A 13766-nucleotide genomic window follows, 5' to 3' on the forward strand; every position below is an offset into this window, starting at 1 on the left:
AAAGTTACATCATAACAAAATCGTCGACGATCGCATGCACCGATTTGATCTTAACGCCTTGTATTGTTTCCAATATTTACTTGTGATACTGGTTGATTAAATGCATAATACAACCTAACAAGGTTGGGAACTGCAAAAATAAACCAATACGTTAGTCCTCATAACTAAGGGTGATAATTTTGGTAAGAATAGAAAAGCGTGCGAGGAGAAGAGAAGAAATACTTATGGCATCATTGATTAAATAATATACATCTTCTTCTATCAATCAAGAACGTTATCATTCCCGCCTTTATTATTCAATACTAATATAATATTAGATGGTGATAGTCGATAGAGAACTGAATAAAAGGCCTAAAATAACGTCGACTTCTGTCTGGATTTCTGAAAATGGAGGCCCAGGAATTTGGAAAATACTTACCGGATGAGAAACAGATGGTTTGTCGGATTTGTCGATATAAATGTGCCTTTAGTCCCCTGTCTAGAATTACACGCCACTCATTATCCTCATCTCATATCAAGAGGATGGATATTCACCTAAAAAATCAAGTTAATGATGAATACATCAAGTGAAACATTAACTCTGATCTCACAAAGATGCTTATTGCATGAAATATAACCTTATCCATTGCTATTCATCTACGTTCAAAAAATTTATGGAGAAATACACGGGTAAACCTATCCCTTCCCGAGAAACCATCATTAAATTAATGGAGGATGTTGGTACTGATGTCATTTATAGAAATACATATAGAAATGTTTTGATTCATCCACACCAAATGGCAATCAAGTTATCAGTAAAAAGTATAAAATATTTACTAATTCCGAAATGGAACTCTGGATTTTGTACTATTTAACAGTAAGTATTCAATTTTTTTAAATCTAACCATAAAATATGATTGTATTTTAGACAAAATTATCAAGAATTATGATACACAACTCATTAAATAGCAAAAACAACTGCTTAAATGGTCACAACAACGGGGGTAGTAGCTTTGGATGGTTCGCAACTAGTTTGTCTGAGACTAGTTTCTTCACTTAAAGACTTGGGTATGATAATTATGTTTCCAATATTACATAGTCAATAAATATTACTTTTTTATCACTTAGCTATGGTTGATAGGCTCCAAGAAATGGTGTTCAGAAAACTCATAAAATGCAAAAACAACTGCTTAAATGGTCACAACAACGGGTGTAGTTACATTGGGTGTAGCATTATAATTAGCAATTGTGTATATCCTTTATGATAATAGTATGTTGTTATATGAGCATAAATAACGGGGAAAATATCTTTTTTGATGCTCTTAATAAGGAGTAATATCGCCGGACATTACTACATAATTAGCTTTTGCTCTAAATCTTTAAGATGGATTTATTTCTAACACTTTTTTTATTAGTATATTTATTGTCTAATTTTATGATTTTGACATTTACTTTATTAATAATAATTAGTTAGATTCCATCGGTAGAGATATATCTACCCTGTGCACGATTGTATATAGCAACTTCCACATGAAGAAGAGGGGTGATTATCTTTTTGATTAAACTCCCCGTCTCGTTTGTGTTTTGCAACCTAAAGGTATGACATATTTTACTGGATTCTGGTGTCAGAACAAGAAAATATTATTGGGATCAATCTATTATTTCAATATTTTGTATATATAATTTATTGTTATTAGTTATATGATTCCAATTGTTTAATTTTGTATATTTAACAGAAATGTATGATGGTATATTTTTTATTATGTATATTTTATTTAATTAAAGCCTTCTTTTTTAAACTTTAAACTTCAAATATATTTCGAAATACTCTACTTTGTCGTTTCATTAGCTATTATTCTGAGAATAAGGTTCATAATGAATTACAATTTCATGGAATGTGACGTTATAAAATCTACTTTAACGGATAAAAAACGTCTAAGTCAATTATACGTAGTATATCTTCATTAAACATTTTTCTAATAAATACTTTCGTTGTACCCTCAAAAATCATAATAAAGCAGGCAGATGATAATCACATCAGTATTTTAAATAATGATACCATATGTATTTTTTCCCCCTTCTCCTTGCACGCGTTTTTCTCTACAATATTATCAACTTTACTCATAACAAACATTGATTTGTACACATAAAAATAATATTATTTTTTCCTAAATTTGGATATTTTGAAACTTTTTCGAGAAATGAATCAATAATACGGTGGATAATGAATTGTAACAAATATAAATGCCTGACAAAAAACTGGGAAATAACATTAAGAAAAAAGACTTTATTAAATAATATTAAACTTGTCTTTAACATATTCACAACGCATCATTCAATTTTAATATATTTCTTTGTTCATTAGTTCAATCTTTCTTAACAAAGTTTTTTCATATAATATTTTGCTGAACATGATCCCTCTTTTCTGAAACAAAATTTCTTATTAATACAGAGAGCATTGTCCCAGATACGATATTTCCCATATAACGGAAACTATGACAAATCTGCTTTCTTCTTTGATATGATATTTATTAAATCTCCCACCTCCATTGTCTGAGTAGCGGTAACAGCAAATAAAGATCAATTGCTTCCCCAATTTATAATTAATTTACGAAAAATATATTTTTTCCAAATTTATTAATAGAAGTTCCTTATAAATAAAGCGATTTTATATTAAATAAAATTTTTAATAGTATAGATAAGTGATCTCTACTACAAATGTTAAAGAATTCCCGATATGAGATTTCTTGGTATTTGATCTACAGTCTCAATATGCGAGGCTGAATGCGCAAGCAGGCCTTTGCCACTTGGTCACTTTGCAAATCCAGGAATTAATTTCTCGATCCTACTGATAGGTTTGTCTTTGCTGTTGAAAGGGGCTCGATTGGTTTGTCGTTCGATCGCCCCGCACACAAAAAAAGACTCTATTTCACTTAAAAATCCTCTTTGAAGTCCATATACATTAAGCATATTTTCTTCTCTAGGAATGGCCGGGGCGCAAACAGAAGCACAAGGAGTACAAAGAGTAAGTTATCCTTAGTACGCTGTCTATAGAGTTACATTTTTATTATTGTTGTGTAAAATTTTACATGCTAAGGTACTCTCAAGAAAGAGTAGATATATGAATCCCCTTTTGAATTTCATTTTGTCCGCCCTATAAAAAATCCCTTGCATGGGGGAGCATAAACTCCATGCCCCTCCCCCACCTTTCCATTCCACCATTGATTTATATATTTGTGTTACTTTACGACGAGTCTTTTACGAGACCTCGACTTTCTAAAAAAAGAAAATTACAAAAACGTATGAATGCTATGTTGCTGTTTCTCAATTAATTTGTTAGATGGTATTAAATTGATTAAGTATAAGTAATCATTAAAGTATTAAATTTACTCTATTTGACTTAGAAATCTTTCTTAAAGTCAATATACATTGAGTATATTTTCTTCACTAGGAACGGCCGGGGCGCGAACTGAAGCACATTAAGTTAAAGGAATAATTTCTACCGTGTACGTTGTCTATTGAGCTACGCCTTGATAATTTCTATGTAAAATTTTGCATCCTAAGGTACTTTTGATGCCCTTTTGCATTCATAAGTCGTAGAGTCAACTGTTATATATCAGAAAGAGAAAAACTAAAGATAACAGCAGAAGAGAAGATGTAGTATTTTCGTGAAACACCAAAAAGCGAGCAGTGAACAACTCTATATTTTTTTGTTCAGCTGATTATCTATCGACTCTACTGCAAAATAAAGAATACTTCATCAGTAGGGAAGAATGATTTAATCACATAACCTCTTTATTTTGACAGGGAAAGTTGTTGAGGTTTGAATATGATAGTATGGAAAAGTTCTTAGAAATAAATTGACTGTAAACGATGATTGATAATTTGAGTCCTTTTCTTATATCTCTTTTTGTATAAAAGATTGAGAAATGCAATGAATATTACTAAGTGGAAAATGTATTTTTAGATTAAAAATAATTATGTTACCGAGTTTATTATGACAACTCATCTTAACATAGAAACATATTAGATCATTCTCTCACTGAGCATATTATAGCATCTACTATGAACATAATAACACACTAATTGTAACAATGACAAATTAAATAGTTTTAAATGTTAAATTTGTTAATCAAATGTTGGCAATGTCTAGGAGAATTTTACCTGAATAAAAATTTACTCCACAGGGTAAATTATATTTTATTCAGTTCGGTCTTAAACGATTTTTCTAAACGAATATTTCCGTCCAGACAGCGATCTTAGAGATTAGACCAAAATATAATCGTTTTCAAATCGTGGACCGATTTTTCTGGTCTTTATCTATCGACCGATTTTCTCCCCTTGTTAACGCTTCTGACAATCTAGTTATATTATATGGACTTGTATCTTTCTTTTCTGTTTAATAGTTCAGTTAAATTTGCGTTTCTTTTCCTTCACTTATTCACTCTGTGAACCCTTCAATTTATACAAAACTTATTTAATAATAAATCGAAGGTCCTAATCATAACACGTTTATAGTTATTTCGTAGCTTAAAGGATAAGGCTAAAAAAATTGTAAGGATTAGTGTCACTCCTATACTGATTTATGGGCTGTACAATTATGATTTATGCAATACATAAAACTCCATATGATGCAGGCGGAATTTGAATATTGGGCCGATCTAGGCCCAGTTTTTCATTTAGACCGATCCAGATCGAAAGACTTTAAACGACCAAATAAGTTTGGTCCAGTAAAAATCAAAAAAACCTCAGGTTGGTCTATGATTTTCAGACCAAAACTCTAACCAAGGGCGTCTGCAGGGGTGGGCTGGAGGGAGCCTCCCCTCCCCCAAAAAAAAAAAAAATAACAATAGAATGTTTGCTTTTAATATTTTAAGTTGAATTGAATAATTCAATTTTTTTTACAAATAATTTAATTTTTTTTTTTTTTAAATCCAATTACCAAGAAAATTACCCCTAAACTAAAATCTTGCCAATGCTCTTACTGCGTACCTTTTATTAAGAATATATTTTAAGTAAAAGGTATTAAAAAAAAAAATTATTATACCAAAACATAGAAGGCGGATCATTTTTCTGAGAATTATCGATGATCGATATATATTGAGTTTGTATTTATGACGTGATTTTGCTAACTTTTTTGTCTTACATACAAACATTGTATATTTTTTCTACTCACAAGACTAACAGAGAGTTTTTTAGAGCAGTACCTGCTTTGTTTGAAAAATATTTTCCTTTTCCACAGGGGGAGGGCTGGAGGAGCTGTACCCCCCCCAAATTAAGGAATTTTTTAATCTTTCTAGATAATTTAACATTTGAAATTTAATTTAATTTTTCAATTTTTCTTCCAAAAAATTTAATAGCTATGGATTTTAAAAAATTTCTCCGAAAAATTTTATATTTCAAACCTCATTTTAGAATTTTTTGTGAATAACTATGGATTTTTCAAATTTTTCTCTCAAAAATTTAATATTTGAAATTCAATTTTAGAAATTTTTTTCCAAAAAATTTATTTTATTGTGAACATCTCTAGATTAATGTAATATTTTGTAAATTACTGTAAATTTGTGAAATTCTTATTCATAAAATAAAAAAAATCAGCTTGTTTTTCAGCTTGTTTCTCCAAAAAACCAAGCCCCCAAATATAATCCTGCGGATCCCCCTGTTATTGTTTCTAAGTTGAGCAATGACATGAAAAGAATAGTGAATAATATTTCTCCTCTAGAATGGGCAAGCTTTCAACTGATATTACTATTTTACACGCACCAGGAGACAGTTTTTATTTACGTCACTTTGTAGATTTGAGAACAAATGTCTATCTCCATCTTCAAAACTACAAAATTTTTGTGTCACTGCACTCTTCATAGACTACTTTGTCCCTGGTTTTAAACACTAAGGCTTCTTTGGGACGTTTTTCTACATTTAAATATACACATAGATTTCTGTAAAAACTAATTATATACAAAAGTATTCATCAAAAAGCATTCGGCTTTTGTCAAAAAAATCATTTATCTAGACAGAGATTCACGCCAACATGTGTCATGTAGAAGGTTCATCATCAAACAAATATTATAAATCTATATTATTAGACTACTTGACTTTTTTCATTTACCAAGCATCTTATTCTATTTTATATTTTAAAAATACAAATGATTAAACAGATAAAATACTAGGAATTTGTGTTAAAAATAAACATTTTAGTTTAAAATTATTTTCCCTTTTTATGACCTCTTTATCCATGTTACAAACATTAAAATATTTTAAAAATATAATCTTACAAAAAAAAAAAATCTTTGTATTCACTAATATTTTCTTTTTAAAACTTAATGTATGTACTTTAGAAAAAACAAAAGATTTTAACGAAAAATCACAACTTAGTCAAACGAAAAAATGTTCACTATCGACGCCCACAGCAATAGGAGGAACGACAGATGGATCACTGAGAGCAAATCCGACGTCATACGGAAGTAGAACAATAAGCACCCTGTATCCATCATGGTCCTCGACTTCTTCTTCTCGAGTGAGGGTGACTTCTTGCCACCCTTCTTCTTGCGGAAATAAATAGATCACCAAGAAGAACTAGTCAAAGAGCCTGTAAACTGGCACTATCCTGCAGCTGTATCTACTAGCCCTAGGTCAACATGGATGACCTCGGCAGAGTTCATTTCTCTACCATGTCTTTGGGATTAACAGCTCCAGGCGATAGTTTACCAGTTCCCAGCCTCTTGGATATGTATGTTGTTAATTCTTCATTAAATAATTAAAGACCGTCGACATCGTCTTATCAATACGACATTTGGCATACTATATTTATGCCCAGAGAAGGAAAAGAAATAGCAAAAATACCACTCCAATTAATTGATCTGCCGGGTTCATTTCTATTCGCACACAGTATCCCTAAACCCCCCACACACCCGTGTGTGCTCCACGATAATCTTTAAGTCTAGAGGGAACTTTATTCAACGAAAGATGATTTTGTTTTGTACGGAGTATTTGGATTGGTCGTTGGCATAAATGCTCGTTTGACATGATGAGTGCAAACGACCATTTTGTGGTACTGCCCAAATGCTATGTTTGGTGCGTTGACCATGATATTAATGGGAGCATAAGGGTATGAATATACCTGTAAAGAAGCATTCGCAATTGTAATTTTTGCCTTAGCAAATGCTGGATTAGCTTCAGATGACCAAGTTAGAGATGCATCCTTGCAAAGAAGCGTTAGCAGAAAAACAGATCACATTATTAATGTACATCCTGCAACAAGTCAAAATAACGCAGAAAATTGGCTCCAATGATGGAATGTGAGACATCAGCGATTGTGAACATCCCTCAAAATCTGTGACGAAATCGAGTGTCAGCGAAGGTTGACCATATGTAGCTATAGGTAAAGAGTTTGCTGCCGTCAAAGATGCTCCTCTTTGGAATTGTTTCCGATCTGCTAAAGTGGCTTTTATAACCCTTCATTCAGCTCCAGTATATATTAGAAATTGTCACTTGGATAAAATGTTGCTCAAAAAGTCGACATTGGGTTGAACTGCGGATCTCTGTCGTCATAACATCGCCCTGTTACCGTTTTCCGACCAAGAGCACGGGCTTATTCATTTTTTAGATTTTAACAAAAGCGTTCGTAATAAAAACAATGTCCAGATGTGACATTGCATTGAAATTTTTTGCTTCAACTTCTACTTCTCTCATTGCATTCGTTCAATGTGAGTGAGCAGATAACTTGCTCCAAACCTGACATCTCCTTTCAAGTAATTAGAACTCCATAGATTGAGATTTACTTTCTGTGGAAATGCTAGGTGTGGATACCTACGTGACCTTTTCTGCGAATGTGGCTAGGTCCTCCAAATTAAATGTCGACGTGGAGACAACTGTCAAGGCAGCCGTAGGTAAACGTGGAATTTTAAAAGTTTTCAAAATATTGTCCTCTATGGAGATCCTGTCCACCAGCTGATGCTTACTAGCAGTAGTTGAGAAGGATTTTTGACTCCTAATTCCTCCGTTACTAGGAGTTGATATAGTTGTGGCTGCTAAGGTCCTGAAAGACGATCAATGAGAGTGTCTTTCTAGGCTTTGAACAAATTTATAGTTGGGGTATTAATAATCAGATTCTGCGCCTCTGTAGCCACATTCTGATTGTGAGTACCCATCACATAACTAAATTTAGTCACTAAAGGGGTAATTTTCCTCGATTTTAATATTGCCTCGACATGGCCGAACCACATTTGTAGGTCGCTAATCCAGAATTTTGACAATTTAATATGCGCAACTGTCGAAATTTGGGATAATTTAGTTTATTCTGCATTAAATAATTAAAGCCCATCGACTACGATTTATCGATAGCCGATAATATATTTTATACACTATAGTAATCCCTGGAGAAGGAAAAGAAATAGCAAAAACAATATAAACAAAAAACAACACTCTAATTAAGTGATGTGCTGGCTTGATTCGTATTAGCTAGAAGTATAATATACACGACGACAAATTTATCCCTTATTGGCTCTGTGCCAATGCCCCAGCTTTCTTGGACATCCAGACCTGGCTCTCAGCTCCCTTGACATAAATCCCTTGACCTTCAACTTCTAATAGGAGGTAGAAAGTAAGGTCGGTGTCAAGTACCACCTCTCCAAGAAGGCATTAAAGGTCAATATCGGTAGTGAGACCAGAAAGCTGGATCCTTCGTCAGAAACGCCTGTGTCAGCTTCAAGTACATGATCGAGCTTGTGATGGCGGCTGACAGCAGCCTAATCTAATAAATGTTATTTTTTTATTATATTGTTAAAAACAAGGTCATATACTTTGATCATGTAAAATGTTATTCTTTCTTTTAATTATTGGTTGTAATCGATAACTTTTTAAGCAGTTAACATGTTTATACTATGAAATGGAGAACAGCCCAACAGTTGAAGTGAATGATGATTACAGTTGCAAAAACTATGACTTGCCGATATGCAAAAAAAAAAAAAAAAAATAGAAACCGAAAATTTGATCTATTTTTTGGAGAATAACAACTTATGCTGTCATGACGTTTTGATCAGCTTTGGGTAGAAGAAAATAAATAAAAATCCAATTATTTCTCTGGCAAGGATAATGATAGGAATTACTACGATTGCAATCCTCAACTCTACTCTTAGTCCATCAAATTATCAGTGTTACTCTCATTTGTTCATGAGCAAACACACTTTACCGGGGAAACCGTTATTATTTACTTATCTCTCTTATGCAAATTTTTAGAGGTTCAGATTAATTTTTTTACATTGTTCTGATGAACGATGTTGTAGAACACCTCATTAGCTGTCGATTGCTAAGAAAAATATTGACGTAGTCGCCACCATGAGCACACAGTAAGAGAAGAAGATTCAGATTACAACACTCCTCCGCACAAGATCTGGGAGCAGACTAGAGTCTGGAGGAAGACGATTTACAATGTATCCATGCCGTAGAAGGTCGGAGAGGACCTCAGACACTCTCCAAGATCAGAAAAGAACCCCTCCGTGAAGTCAGCCATCGAGAAGAAACCGAATTCCTCAATTGCTGACATGGCCAGGATGATGAAAAAGTATCCATCAGCAGTATCCAGGGCTCTACAAAAGGCAGTAGGAAAGTATCTCCGGTGTATCCCGTCGTCTATGTTGATATAACAGCAGAGAAAAGTTTGTGTGGAGTGTGCAAATAAGGTCCAGAACCCCCTCAAAGGAACCTGTGGACTCATTGTGATTATTTTCTGATAAGAGGACCTTTACTGTTGACCCTGTCTTCAGCAGGCAGAATGATCGAGTAGTCACGTTAGGGGATGTACCAGAGGAGCACTGATATTTCTCCACCGCCAAAAACAATATTTCAGTGACGATGTTAGATTAATTATATCCAACGGGAAGGTCATGAACCCCATGTGGTTCCTTTTAGGATACTGGCAGAAGGGTGATGATTACGTAAAAAATCTGGACACCAAAGTTCCCCCATGGATAAAATCCACTCTTGGCAATCATCCTTCGGTTTTCTTAAAAGATGACCCACCTGTCCATACTGCAAATAAAACCCAAGAGTGGCTCGAGATCGTGAAGTACTAGTGAGGTAGACTTACTTATCCAGCTGTTACAAGAAAACTTGTCAACAGATCGAGCTCAAACTTGGCATAATAATGAAAGACAGTGCTGCGAACCTATTAAAAAAAAGTTTTTAAATCCTTACATCGAAGGCCATTTAAATTAACAATTCCAACATTAACCAATTCTTCCCAACTATGGAATTATTATTCAATAATTTTAGGGAATTCTTCAGATTAACTTAACATGAACTAATTTGAATTCAACCTATTAACGTTTAGAACCCAGATGAGGGCAAAAGATGTAGAAAAATCGACAAATGGTAACAATAGAATATAAATTGTATTGTTTATTAATATTAATAAGATAACGCCCTAAATTAGTTTTTTATATTAGCAGTGGGATGACGCCACATGGGATTTTTGTATAGAAAAAATATATTTTTAAGATTAGAGCGTGAAAAAAGGTTAGTACTGTTTATTCACGGAATCAGTTTTTATGAGATGAAGAAGTTTGCAATCTCTAATCATTAATAGAACTATTTTTTTAGGTTCAATTGTCTTCAACGTTTTGGGCCAAAAATGATCCTTCTAATTAATAGATATTTTATTTATTTTTTTATTAAGGAAGCTCAAACATTTTTTTTTTAGTCTAAAGAATCCGGAACATTTTTCTATTCAGTAGTGAAAAAAATATATAAACTGTTCAACGGAATTAGTTTTTATGATATGAAAAAGTTTGTAGTCCCTAAAAATAATAGGAAAATTTATTCAACTTTTATATTTTTTTCACTAATGAATGTAAAAATATTCAAGCTTCCTCAGGTATTTATAAAAAATTTCTCTATCAACTAAAGGTGTCATTTTTTGCCCGAAACTGCGACAAGAATCTGTAGTTAATTACATCTTCTATTTATTAGCTACTACAAACTGTTTCATCTCATAAAAACTGATTCCGTCTATCAGTTTTTATATTTTTTTCACTAATGAATAGAAAAATGTTCAAGCTTCCTTAGTTGAAAAAAAAAATCTCTATTAATTAGAAGGGTCATTTTTAGCCCAAAACATTGAAGGCAATTTGGAAATCATTTTAAGTTATTAAATTAATCAGTTTATTGCGACTTTTTCCAGAATTTTTTGCAATGACAATAGTTTATAGTTTAAACCCTCTTAAACATTATTAGGGTAAATTTTTTGTAATGTCTTTAAGAAAAAGTCATCAAATGTATTATTTAAAAGATGTATTTATTAATGGCGTTTTATGCGTCATTAAACTTCTTATCGATCAGATGTTCGAGAAACTTAATACGCGGTGGAGGAAAAAGATTGGAGCACTCCCTCTTTTGTAACATACCTAGATATGATATCCCATGTATGATAATCCAAATCAGTTATTTCAACCCGTGTATTTATTTATTTATATAAATATCCAGATCGTATTTTTGCTTTTAAGCCCTTTGTCTCAATGTGAGCAAGTGTTAGACGAGACTTTGATTTCAATATTCCATAGATACTCAAACACACATCAGAGTGTACATAGTTTACTTTCATTATAAAAATTAATTCATTATAGGACTGCGAGTCATTAAACGACTCTGGTGATTGAATGATGATGATATGTATGTATATCCTTCCATGAACCTTTTTCGGTCATATTTACTTCCTGCTTTTGAAACTACAGGAGTTTTAATTGATTTACATACAAATAATCGATCATTTCAAGGCTTAGCATTTAATGTATTATATCATATTTATGTAACGGACTTCAATTTGATACTACTACGCACGCGTATGTATCCAAATGAAGTTACATCTAATAACGAGAGTTGTAGGAATATACATAAATACATGGTGAAATATGAAACTGAGCTGTTAAGTTGACCTTCGTTTGAATACGTATTTATATGTTATTATTGGAACGATATTTATAATAATGCAAACGAAGAGATTTAGGATTTAGTTTATTCCTCAATTGTTTCACTTACATATACCATACCACATTGATCCGTTAAAAGTTATATTTCATATAATTATATTTCCATTATATGTTTGTCAATTTGCCTCCACATGGAAGAAACTACATAGTACATAAGTCATTCCAGTTTTATCAAGACGATTCTTCATCATCACATCAGAACATTTTGTTTCAAATAAACGAAGAATTGAATTTATATATAGTTTATCATTTATCAAGTACTTCAATAAAGAGACACAATTATGTATATACATTATTGATTTTATTTTTTATTTTTTCTTTGAGGGAATGTTAGAAAATATACACAAATCTTATAAACAAAACTTCAGTTTGAAGACTATGTTGGACCCGTAGAGAATAGAACATACTCATAATGTTATTAATAACTCATATTCCATTGTTGAATACATCATCGTCATAAGTAGTGTGCATCAATCACAACTTCCATGAGCGGATATAGTATACTATTCAACTCCTCATCCATACAGCTATTCATCTTTCGAATTCGAGATGACACTCTAAGATTATGGCTGAATTCAATGAAACTCTCATTAGGGATGAAAATGATTTTGTACTCAAGACAATACTTTCCGTCTCCACTGGATGCCTTTGTCCTTTAATACTCCTAGGAAACCTATTGGTCATCATACCCTTCATACAAAGTCATCGAGTAAGAACACCGAGTAATCATCTGATTTTATACTTAGCCATTGTAGACCTTACTTTTGGAATTATCATGCCCTTCTCATGCTTTTTACATAATAAGGAAGTGTTTCAAAGAGTATTTGAAGGGATTCAATTGGGGGTTTCAATTGCTTCATTTTCATTTATGGTTTCAATTGCGCTAGATAAAGCGTTTAGTATAGCTAAACCTCTACGATATACTAGTGTTATGACTAAAATTAATATTCAAATATATTCCGTGACTCTTGGACTTATAGCAATTGCTACTGCTGTTTCCCTCATGTGCTTTATTCCTAGTGATGAAAAGGACTTTCAAATACTTATTTTGGGCATTCTTCTCATTCCATGCGTTATCCTTGTATCAGCCTCCTATTTCTATATTTATAGCGTTGCTAGTAAACATATTCAAGCTATGCGTCAAGTTGAAGTGTCTGTGCGGTCAAAGGAGCGAAGGGATCGCTTAGTTCTTAAAAGTACAAATAACAATTATTGCTACCAATCCAGTATTGAAGAGCATCACAGTATTTTTAGCTCCAAGAAGCTGTCAAAAAAGAAAAATAAACGCAATTACTTTAAAACCAAAATGCCTCCCTCATCCCGTTATGGAGTTAATCTCTCCCTAACTGTTGTCCTACTTTTAGGATCTCGTCTTCCAGGTCCACTTGGAACTCTTTTATTAGGAAATTATACTGGGGTATTGATCCGCGTCTTGGATGTTCCTCTCTATCTATGCTCCGCCTTTAATCCTTGGGTATACGCTTATCATAATTTGGAACTGAAGAAATTGATGCGACGATTAATGAGGAAAATGAAGAAAAGGCTTTGTTGCTCATGCTGTAGTATGGATCCACTATCCTCAATATCCTCTCATAACTCAAAAACCAGCAAAAAAAACCTCGGAAATCGAAGATTTTTCTTCACTACAGTTGTTCTAGAAGGCAGTTTCATAACAAATTATCAAACATCAAATCACCCCACCGTTGGATGCTCACAGTTCCCTACATCTCCTCCTATAGCGCCTATAACGTCGTCAACAACTCATTCAAATAAACAATCTACAAAAATCAACAATATTTTCAA

The 13766-nt window shown here is 32.8% G+C and overlaps 1 protein-coding gene across 1 annotated transcript; it reads left to right on the forward strand.

The window, feature by feature from the left end:
- The first annotated feature begins 12258 nt into the window (after nucleotides 1-12258).
- LOC121118556 (alpha-2A adrenergic receptor) lies at nucleotides 12259-13766 on the forward strand. The gene is given in 2 exon segments (XM_040713136.2): nucleotides 12259-13572; nucleotides 13574-13766. Coding segments are annotated over 2 exon segments (1092 nt in total). The 5' UTR covers nucleotides 12259-12528; the 3' UTR covers nucleotides 13622-13766.

The sequence above is a fragment of the Lepeophtheirus salmonis genome, chromosome 5 (assembly GCF_016086655.4).
Source record: "Lepeophtheirus salmonis chromosome 5, UVic_Lsal_1.4, whole genome shotgun sequence".
Taxonomy (NCBI): Eukaryota; Metazoa; Arthropoda; class Copepoda; order Siphonostomatoida; family Caligidae; genus Lepeophtheirus; species Lepeophtheirus salmonis.